At 37.0% G+C, this 11944-nt stretch overlaps 1 protein-coding gene across 1 annotated transcript in view; it reads left to right on the top strand.

The window, feature by feature from the left end:
* Positions 1-11944, top strand: part of LOC107706285 (uncharacterized) — a 162369-nt gene that overhangs the window by 116933 nt on the left and 33492 nt on the right. Inside the window, exon 6 of the mRNA XM_016509964.1 lies at positions 9352-9533. Within this exon, the coding sequence (XP_016365450.1) occupies positions 9352-9533 (182 nt within the window). The remainder of the gene's footprint in view (positions 1-9351; positions 9534-11944) is intronic.

Raw genomic sequence — 11944 nt, 5'->3', positions numbered from 1 at the left:
TCTAATGCGTCTTTATAAATGAAAATAAATACAGTAGCCGCCTTTATATTTTAGGAAGAGGGTCACTTCCAAGAGAATCATAATTGGGTTCCATGGAATTGTATACCCTGCTTAATTTATTATGTTTTTTTTTCTTTTGAGGATGAGCAACATGTCATGCCATGTCTGCCATTAAAACTGCCAAAAAATATTTTTTTGTCTGTTAAAAAAAGGAAATGAGAAGTATTTTTCAAAGTTGATAAGCCTATCATTGCATTTAGCATTGTTCTTTCGCTAGGAAAAATCTACCATTGCAGAAATACCAGCAGTAGATAAACTTCTTGAATCTGGCACAAGGGTGACAAAAATTCTGTTATTCTCTGACTTTGGAGCAGGTGGACAGCGATATGAGCTGTAGGGAAACTTTTTAGATGAGTGTTGGTCCTTTGTGTGAGTTTTTGAGGAATAACCCGGAGCCAAATGTCAGCGACGGAATCAATCAGGAGGTTGGCCGTTGTTCTATCGGCGACAGTGAGAGTGGAGTGCGGGAAAAATGGTCAACGATTTCGCTTTTCTTGTCATCTACCCTGGCAGTGTGCCTTCACGCAGAATAATAGGAGTTAGAGCCATTCTTCTTGTATTGAGGCAGAGAACGAGCGATATGGAGGGGGTGGTGGGGGTAGGTAAGAGGGAAGTGATTTCCATGCTAATGGGAATGTTCCCGGCAGGGCTTTCTGTCTGCGCCTATGTCTCTATGATGAATGCAGCCGTCGGACTGCCAGCTCGACGGGGGTCTCGCACCAAACCGTGAACTCGCAACTACCTCTCTCACGCACGACGAGGAAAAGAAAGTGAAGTGGGCGCTCGCATAGTACTGAAAGACGGACGCTAAGCTTCAGTTGCATAAACTAGTGAATTCATGGCTTATTTCTTTGAAGTTTTGCCATCCGCGCTTCTGGACACTGGCCTGTGCATTGACGTCCTTTATTATTTAACATGGCATATATATATGATGGTGAGTAATTGGAGAGTGAAGTATTTGAAGAAACGGTGCTCTGGGCAAGGTCTATTTTAGATTATGGGCACGTTGAATCACAGGACGGATTTAGTTATACAGCACAGTGTGCCGTGCTCTTTGAGGGCATTGTTGATGGAGGTCAGCATACTGTGATCTAATTCCAGCAGTTAGTACTGAAGCATTGCAGCAAGGAGGGAGCGTTAGTCTAACCTGGGCAATTTAAATGCTCGTCAGATGACCTGAGGTGTCCTGGGAGAGCCAGACGCAGACTGACAATATACACCAGGAGGGAGGGTTTTGATATTAAAGTCATTTTGAGCTGAGGGTGTGGATATGTTTTGATTACCCCACAGCCCCAGTGGTCTTTGTGAGAGAAATAGAGTGAGAGTCCTCTGGAGGTATTAACACCCCGAAGCAAGCACACAATACTGATTTCACCACCTGTATTTCACCTCAGAAACAGTGCAGCCTTGACATAAACACAATCTCTGTCCCTTCTCCTTATCATTTTCTGTCCACTTTTCCCACCCGTTCTCTTTCTCAAGCAATATCGGTCACCATTCCCACTCTGTTTTCTCATTTTCTGTCATTTCTTCTCCTAAGAAACTTGTTTGCCATTTAGCAAAGTGTTAGGTCTGACTATTACACACTAATAATGTGAATATTATTATGCCATTATCAAATGTTTGAAATGAACCAGGACTTTAACTTAGGAATTGTACTTTAAAAAAAAAAATGTTTATATACATGTTAATTATGTTGGGGTCAGGAAGATTTAAAAAAAAAAAAGTTTTTTGAAAGAAGTCTCCTATGTTCACCAAGTCTGCATTTATTTGATGAAATATACTGTACAGTACATTAAAAAAAACAGAACTGTTTTCTATTTTAATTAATTTTAATATGTTTTATTCCTGTAATTGAATAAATTAGCTCTTTATTTGATTAAATGAATTGTCTTCAGTGTCACATGATTCTTCAGAAAGCATTCTAATATGCTGATTCTCAGTGTTAAAAATTTATAAAAATAAATTTTTGCTTTCTTTTTTTTGTGGAAACCATGCAACATTTTATTTTCAGGATTCTTTAATGAATCGGAAGTTTAAATAAACAGCATTTATTTGAAATAGAAATCTTTTGTGGCATTGTAATGTCTTCATTGTCACTTTCGATCAATTTAATGTGTCCTTGCTGAATAAAATTATGAATTTCTTTCTTTTTTCTTAAAAACAAAAAAAACGTACTGACCCCAAACCTTCAAACAATAGTTTATAGAAGCATTTATTTAATATTTTCATCTTGTAGCTATAAGCAAGAAACATGCGTGTATAGCTTAGCCTATGAGAACTAAATTGTGTTTTAGGGTTATAGCTGGCAAAGTTTAGACAGAGCCTCTCTCTTACGCTGTGATTGTAGAGCCATCCAGTGTTAATTAAGGTAATCTAGACCAGTCTGGCGCATGCTGTGTAAATGGAGGTTTCAAGCCAAGTCATCCTAATTTAGTGCAGATTAAACTTCCTGGCAGAATGGCAGAAAATAGTGATACAAATAATATTGGACGAGTTTGATAATAGAAATAATTCCAATAATTGACTTCTCTAATTAAGATCCACATCCTTGAAGAGCGTAATTAAAATAGTAGTAGGTTATATTAGTCTCCCTTTAATCCTTTTTCATTTTCTTTGCCTGCTTATTTTTTGCTGTTTATTAATATTTCATCTAAAGTTCAAAGCTTTCTGCTTCATTTGACGGCATAATCATTGCCCACAGATGCGTCTCCCGCCCCTCTTTGTACCTCAACTTTCCCCATCCCTCCATCTCGTGCAACAGCATTCATGGAAGACAGATGCACATCCACACACAAGCGCTTGGCCTCACATTATCTCTCTCGTGTCCATCTTCACCTTTTCTCGTTCTTTAATTCACCTTGTCTGACTTCTCTTTCCTTCCCTTTAGCTTTTGCACCCCTGCGTTTTCAGTCCTTCCATTCTGAGGAGTGGGATAACTGCCCATCTCCCACGCATCTCTCTCTTTGAGGTCCCACTCACTGCCGCAACACCAGTTTCTTAATCTCTGCCTCTCGTTCTCACTTTCGGTGTTTAGTCTTTTGAGTTTTGATGTATTCATAAACAGTTAGCTAACTCCTCCTTTGCTGAATCCTTGCTGTGCTGAAACGATCCTTTTGGCACGAGTGAACAGTGTTAACCTGTTGAGCAGTACGGTCCCACATATGGGATTTGGGGGCTAATAATGTAAGCATTATTTATGAGCCCTTGTGTTTAATAAAATGGGAGAATGATTTAACCTGTTGAGTGGTACGGTCCCACATATGGGATTTTTATTTCCGTGCCCCTGGGAGTACGGTCCCACATATGGGATTTAGAATGTTCTGAGACGCCGCTGCACTTGTCATATAATCACAACTATGCAGTGTTCTTAACCACATAATGTTTATTTTAGGTTTCAGACATTTAAATACACATAAGTACTAGTAAAACAATACATTTAGAGTTCATAAAATACACACGGATGTTTATGGAAGCAGCAATAACAATCAATTCAAACATAATTTTCCCAAGTGTTTTATTAATATCAGATACACATAGTGTAAGTAACTATAAAGTTCACTCTATTCTTCTCCCAGTTCACCGGCCACTTACTTGCATGTATTTCAGGAGAAATTGATGAATTTACGTGCAGTAAATCCGACAGGACTCTCTGAACTGCAGCGCGAACAAACATGGCGGCGCCCATCTCACGTTACCATCTGTCATACAGTGTTATTGTGGCCGCGGTGTGTCACGTGACAAGCATGACGTGTCACCATGGAAACAATAAGGGAAACGTTCTAAAACAACGGTCGCCTAAAAAAAAACTACACAAAATTATGTTCTTTTTAGCAACATCATATGACCCCTTTAAGCCTCACAGCACGACCTGGATGCAAATATCATGTAAAACCCCCTGCATAATCATATCATCTTAGGGAGCTTTATTAATTGCATGCTATTTTGATGAACTATGCCTTATATTCTATTTTTCTCAGGTCTTATTCCTCCTTCATAGGTTTACAGTATGACAGCTCTTTATTTCTAACATCAGAATGTATGGCAAATTTTGCATTTCTTTCCACAGTTTACAGATTTCTTTTTAGATCTCTTGCATAGTGCCCCTGTTTTTGCACTTTCACAAAAAAAAGCAAATTTTAAGAACAAACGTGTTGGAGTCTACACCTATTTATCATGGTATATCCCCATGACTAATAAATTGGTTGCTTTTTTTGTTTTATAATTGGACTATGAGTTTGCCTGATTAGTGTCAGAAACTTTTATTTGAACATATACAGGCTGAAATTCACTACACGACTTTTGCCCAGATCTTTAGCCCGATTTACAGTCTGGACAAGTTGACGCTAGTTGCTGAAAATTCAAAGCCAGTCTGCAGATTTGAGCTGACAGATTTCATAGAATGATGTGTATGATGCTCACAGATTCCATCTAGATCAAAATATCAAACATGTTTAATATATGGAGCCGATTTTAGAACACATATTGTTTTCATTTGCCACACGTCTCCTAGAAACAAGGCATGTGTTTCTGTGTGAGTTTGTTGTGTTCGGAAAGACTTGAAAGTCTGGTAGAGTGTGATCCTTGGTCATTGAATGTATGATTCTCAGTTTTTCTTTTAACTATTTACAAAGTTGGCAAGTTTATGATGTCTAGTGTTTTAAAAATAAAGTAAATCTTTATTTTTATCATAATTATATCAAAATGGTTGATATATTTTTTTTAAGTGAACTTTGGCCAATTACTTTCGTGAACATCTATATTTTGACGTCTAAATTAAATCTCTTTTTTACATGTTTTTCTTTTTTTTATCAAGTTCAAATAATTTTCTCAAATGTAGTAATTTAAAATTATTTTCAAATAATTTTAGTAAATAGTATCCAAAAGAAGTATTATAATTATTTTTAAGTTCAAATTGTTTTTCAAATTGATTACTTTTAAAAATTAATTATATTACATTAATTTAGTAAATATTGTGTAAAATAGATTTAAGATATTTATATTTTTAAAATAATTTTATTGCATTAATATTATTCGTGTGTTATTTACTATCTTTAAATTGTGTGATATATTTCTGCTTTACATCGGCCAATGGTTATACTATAGAACATAATCTGTTTATCACCTTTTTTGGTCCCTCATTGTTACTTTACGGCAGGATGGTGTAATTCCAACATCAGCAGAGGCTAACTAGTTGATCCGCAGGGCAGTGAAGGGACAGGGCAAGAGAAGGCTTATTTCATACCAATTCTCTCTCTCCACATCCTTCATTTTAAACCCTGCCTCAATAAGTGCCACAGTGATGGACTTCCTAAAAGGATGCAGATTTTATTCTATCTAATTTTCAACCAGCGCTTGAGCTTTAGCCAGCTAGACACTTTTTTTAATGACTCTCCCATCTCAGAGGTCTCATTTCTACGGCAACATAAAGCCTCATCCATAGATAAGGCCTCTTATGTTCTCTTTTCCTTCTTATACTCTCTCTTATTTTCTTTTTCTTTTTGTCTCCCGACTGTTCTCTCTTATAGCATTGCCTTTGCATTTCTATTCGTCTCTGTTTATAATCGCTACATCTTTGAAGCAAGCTGTTTTCCCCTCATTTACAAACAATGCAGCCCTCTCCATCTATTCATCCATCGAGAACTCTTTGTGCCATTTAAATGCGTTTCTTTTCAAAATCCATCTTTTGCTTGCCCACATGCAGTCTTGCCCACACTGAGTCTCACTTATCTCGCTCGGTGGACCTGAGGTAATTGTGCTCCATATTATTTACTGAGCTGAACCTGTATTCATCCACAGACCTGCTAATTAACTCCATCTGCCTATCATTGAAAAGCTCTAAATACTCTGCTCTTAATCTCCCATTGGGCGCTGACTCATACCGGCCAATCCCTGCTCCTTCCCTGGGAAGCCCAGCCCCATTAGAGTGGCTTTTAATGAATTAAAAGAATAAAACAAGCAGGCTCTCTCATAGCAGAGGTGAGGCTTGAGAGTAAAGGTGGTGCTTTAAAGGGAGTCCGTGCAGGCGCTGTGGTACCACTTCGTTTGTCCCTTCTGAACACAATTACAGTGACCCAGTGGGGAGTGCTATATCTCTAAGTCACAGAACATTGATCTTGTCCCTTCATGCTGTTTGATTGGCCGGCTAAAGCTGCTTTGGAAAAAGATGATCATCCGTTTGCTTTCTGGCTCCTTTTCAGTCCTGATTCATGATTTATGAGGTGATGGGTGGCTGTCATTGTGCGTGTGCATGTTTGAAGTGAGTTCGCTCAGTCTTAAGTCCTGAAAAAATGACAAATTATTTTGTGGCTAGCTGTAGGGGAAGATAGCTGCAGATCAGAAGCATCATGTCCTTTCAAACTGTAACTAAAAGATACAAATGGATACACCATTATGTTGCATGATTATTGTATCTAAAATAACATGCTTGTCTAAAAGGATGTGGAAGAAATCAACTATTTACATGTCAGTCCAATCGAGTCACAAGACTTTTCTCTGAACGAATTGTTCAGTCACGACTTGTTAAAGCTAAGTAAGTCAGAAATGTATTTGTTAAATGTTTTTCTTTTGCATGTACTTCACTGTGAAAATTGAAAATAATAATAATAATAATAATATAATTAAAAATGTCCATCTTAACCCTGCATATATGTTTTTAATATAACATTTTATTTGTATCTTAGTGTTTACTAAGATTTAAGACCAAAAATTTTTAGGCAAAATTAAGTTGTAAAAAACTTAAACACTTAATAAAAGTGGCTAATTTTGTCTCATCTTAATTTAAAAGTGGCTAATTTCGTACTATATACACGTTTTGTATTATACAGAAATTAATGCTTTTATTTAATGTTTTTATTTAGCAAGGGTGCATTAAATTGATCAAAAGTAACAGTAAGGACTTTTACATTGTTACAAAGAATTGTATTTCAAATCATTGCAATCCTTTTGAACTTTCTATTCATCAAATGATCCTAAAATGTATTATATTTTCTACAAAAGTATTAAGCATCACAACTGTTTTCAACATTGATAATAAGACATGCTTCTTAAACACCAAATCAGCATATAAAATGATTTCTGAAGAATGATGTGACACTGAAGAATTGAGTCATTTCTGCTGAAAATGGAATAAATTAAAATTTAGATAAAAAATATGGCATATAACAATAAAAAACATTTAAAATGTAACTTTTTTAACTGTTGAATATATACAAGTTTGAAAAAAAGAACTCCTTTCGGTTTTTAATATATTTTAAAATGTAATTTATTCCTATCCAGTGGGCATCTCGTGCTTTTACTTGAGCATGCAGTAATGTGTGTGTCTGTGTTTGACTTCCTGTTGTGCCAAATCCTTAAATCCCAATGCAAACAGCTCTCCTCGATTTTGCCTCAAGTGCGCCGAATCACAAGCGACATCTAAGTGGAAGTGCGTGCATTTGCTTGACAGAAGTGACAGAGCATTTTAAAGTCCGAGCAATGACACGGTGGCCACTCTGAAGTTGAATCCTCAAACATTTGTTGTGCTGGAGACTTTTTCCCCATCAGCCATGCACGCTCCCTCATCAAAGAACAGCAGGACATCAACTACATGTCAGTCTGCACTGAAATTCAAAGTCTTTCAGATGCAGAACTGATGCACACTACTGAGGGAGTGATTTGAATGGCTGGTGTTATATTTCTGCAAATTTGGGTGCAGTTTGTTGATATAGGGAGATGGTGATGAGCTTTGACTTTCATCTCAGGCTGTTGTTTTGTTGTGTCACAGATTCAAGGTGTCAAATGGAGATGTACTGTGTAATGTCCCTGGTTGTGACGTGTGGAACAAATGTTCACTATCAACTCTGATGGAAGCAGATATGCTTTGGACTATTACTCTTTATCCTTCCTCCTTGACTTTTCTTAGTTTATAAATGTCACGATAAAATCCTACTATTGTTTACTAATATGTTCTGCCTTTGCGTTTGAAATGTTGCTGTTTGTCTGCGGCAATGTGAACTAGATTTTGTCTTATATAAAAAAGTATTTTTTTACATTTACTCAATTTTTGTCATGTTGTATTCATTGATTTTATTGTGTCTAAACTGGCATCTAATTTTAGGTGATGAAATTAACATTTTAGTTGACAATAAATTGAAAAATTAAGCCAAATATATGTAATTTTATATATAAAAGTATTGTTAAAATTAATTTAATAAAAAATTAAATGAATAAAAAAAAAAGAATGACAGTGAAAACTGACCTTGTTGTAAAAATTGGAGTTTCAAAATTTTTTTACACATTTTGACTTTCATGTAACTTAGTTCAAGTTCACTAGTTCAAGCATTTGTGTCATTGTAGATGCAAACAAATGTTCACTATTAACTCTGATGGAAGCAGATATGCTTTGGACTATTACTCTTTATCCTTCCTCCTTGACTTTTCTTAGTTTATAAATGTCACGATAAAATCCTACTATTGTTTACTAATATGTTCTGCCTTTGCGTTTGAAATGTTGCTGTTTGTCTGCGGCAATGTGAACTAGATTTTGTCTTATATAAAAAAGTATTTTTTTACATTTACTCAATTTTTGTCATGTTGTATTCATTGATTTTATTGTGTCTAAACTGGCATCTAATTTTAGGTGATGAAATTAACATTTTAGTTGACAATAAATTGAAAAATTAAGCCAAATATATGTAATTTTATATATAAAAGTATTGTTAAAATTAATTTAATAAAAAATTAAATGAATAAAAAAAAAAAGAATGACAGTGAAAACTGACCTTGTTGTAAAAATTGGAGTTTCAAAATTTTTTTACACATTTTGACTTTCATGTAACTTAGTTCAAGTTCACTAGTTCAAGCATTTGTGTCATTTTGTGTAGATGCAAGTTGTAATTTTACATTTCTATTGTGTATGTATCTGATTAATCGCATGCTTTTGGATTAGTAAGTTTTAGACTTTTTTTCATCAAAAAACATTGTTAGTGAAACAATATCTTGCAGTGTTATTCTTTCCTGTCATATTTTTGTTAACAGCATGTTTAACAGTAAATTACTTAATTATCATCATGATTCGCATTTGAAAAATCTTCGCCAAGAACCAACAAGATTAACAATGAATGCCAATCAATAGCCAAAGTCAAAAAGAGAAACTCGTAATTGATAAAACATGAAATGTGAGATGCTTCAGTTTAAAGCTTTTAGAAAATCTAATTGATATGATGTATGAGGATGCTAAATGATTGATTTTCTGTCTCCATGTCTCTCTTCCCATCCCGTCTTTTTGTCCAAATCTTTTTCCTTTCTCAGGTTCCTGGCTATTCTCTGTGTCAGAGTTGGCGGTGCCAGGGGCAGAGGTGGGTCGGATCTCAGCAACAGATGCCGACTTGGGAGACAATGCCAAGCTAGAGTACACCATCCTGGACGGAGAGTCAGGGGACACCTTTAACATCACCGGAGCCAACCAAGAGGCCGTGATCATTCTGAACAAGGTGAGAAGAACATTAACAGAACATATGGGGAAAGGCAACCCTGCTGAAAAGTCAGCATGAATTTGATTCGGTGTTGGTTTGTCTACCTCAAACGAGCAGATATGTTTTTTAAAAGCACATTTTGGACTCTTTTTGAGGCAACATCTCAACATTCCCATAGAAAATATGTGGACAGAAACTCGACTGCTGGCTGTCAGCTAAATATGGCTGCAGTAGTGAAGGTTGTCGAACAGCATTTCTGTTTGAAGCAGGCTGACCGAAAAAGTCTTGCTGGCTAAGCTAGTTAAGAATCCTGGTGGGAATGGCAGCACAATAGTGGTGACCTGCATCCAAAACACAATGCATGCTGGTAGCCATCTACACTGGTCTTTTCAGCAGGGAAAAGTGTGTATGTGTGTGTGGGCATGGGTTCATAGAAGGTGGGAAGAGATCAGAAGATGCCTCATAGAGCAGATGATGTTCCTGGTGTAGGAGGGGCAGCTTACTCATTCTGCCAGGTGTCGTGAGGAGATCTGCTCCAGTGGAAGAAAAAAAACCTCCACAAAAGGCCAAAAACGAGTGTCTGTGCTGTATAGGCGATGTGAGTCAATGTTGAATCAGCCCCATCAAAGTCTGTGCAGCCTCTCGCACTCGTGTGCGTGCGAGACGCTAATCAGACAGGCTGCGAGAGAAAAGAGCGTGATTTACGCTGGCACACCGTGTGGTGCATGCCACACGCAGAAGTCCCATGAGACAGCACTCATCTCTGAGAGCCCGTTTCTTCACTGATAAAGATTCTGACTGTCATTGTTCGCCTGAGGGCATCTTCACATCACCAGAAACAGCACATGATGCATTTATAAATTAAAGGAATAGTTCGCTCAAAAATTTAAATTCTGTCATTGTTTACTCACCATCATGTCATGTTGTCATACAGTGACAGTTCATAGTCACCAGGGGTTGTCAAGCTCCAAACAGGACAAAAAACACCATAAAAAAAGTTGCCCACAGGACTCATGCATTATATTCCAAAACTTCTAAAATTGTATGTTGTGTTTGTGTGAGGAACAGAACAAAATGTAAGCCATTTGACTGATAATCTTGGTGCCAGACTCTATATATAAGCCTGTGCTGATTGTGAGGTTAAACACTTGTGAGTTGGATTATTTATAAGAAAGCTGTCACTCCTTGTCGGTCCATTTCTAGCATGCGGCTTCCTCCTCCTACACAAATAGTCCAAACAGGTCATTGCTTATGCAAAAACACTATTTCTATCACCTTAATGCATTCTAACAAGTATACATACATATATACAGATACTTTAACAGGTATACATACATTTTATTCATTGCATAAAAAAATATTTTATGGCGTTTTTTAATCTTAACATTTCACGCTGATCATAGTTAACCCAGGGTTAACAATAATCCTCTGTTTTCATAAACTGACATTTTACACTGAGTAAAGGATGACAGAATCTTTATTCCTGTGTAAACTGTCCCTGTAATGGAATCATCAGAATCATTTTATATGGAATAATCTCAACTAATCAGGTTTTGAGGTGATGCTCCATGAGATGACGACATTCGTTTTGAACTTCATGTTGCCCGTTATAGTTAAAAGGCTTGAAGCCCCATTTCTGAGCTGCTGGGAAGCCAGCTGATTGTGTGTGTGCTCTGCTCAGATCTGGATCTGTGATCAGATACTGGGAAAAGCGGGCACAGTTTTATTGATGCCAATCCAGCTTCCTGCACTCATTTGTGTGTATGTCACAGCGACTGTACTGGGCCCCTGCGATCATGCAAGTTTGTTTGAATGTGTGTGTGTGTGTCAATAAATAAGGGGGTTTGTCGCTGTGACAGGCCTGGCAGGTGTGGGGAAGTCAGTTTAAAAAAAAGCTTTGGCTGCAGGTGAGCCTGGGAAGGATTTTAGTCCAGGGATGTGTTACTGTGATAAGGGAAAACTGGAAAGGGGAAACGGACAGAAAGGAGCAGGGAGATTAAACGAGTGGCCAGAGAGAGGAGACAGTATATAGAGAGATACAGAGACGTGGAAGTAAGACATACACTAGGAGAGACCATATAAAAGATAAAAACATTAAGTTAAGGGAAAACGAGAGAGAGAGAGAGAAAGAGAAAGAAACCGTAAGAAAGAAAATATCAATTCTCAGTGCTGCTCTATCAGGCATACTGAAGATGTTACACAGTCTTACACATTCAGTTATTTGATCGGACGGTTAATTTTCTTTTAAAGGTGTACATACAGTAACTTACCAAATTTAAAGGCTGTGTCTATTTAAACAAAGTGCAAATCGACCTTTTTTACATTTCCAGCTTTGGGACACGGAACTACAGTATAACAGGTTTAACTGGACAGAGCATAGCAAATATCCATCCATCCATCCATCCATCCATCCATCCATCCTTCCTTCC

The sequence above is a fragment of the Sinocyclocheilus rhinocerous genome, unplaced genomic scaffold (assembly GCF_001515625.1).
Source record: "Sinocyclocheilus rhinocerous isolate Xijiao unplaced genomic scaffold, SAMN03320098_v1.1 scaffold444, whole genome shotgun sequence".
Lineage (NCBI taxonomy): Eukaryota > Metazoa > Chordata > Actinopteri > Cypriniformes > Cyprinidae > Sinocyclocheilus > Sinocyclocheilus rhinocerous.
The sequence above is the reverse complement of the archived record's forward strand: the minus strand, read 5'-3'. Positions and strand labels throughout refer to the sequence as shown.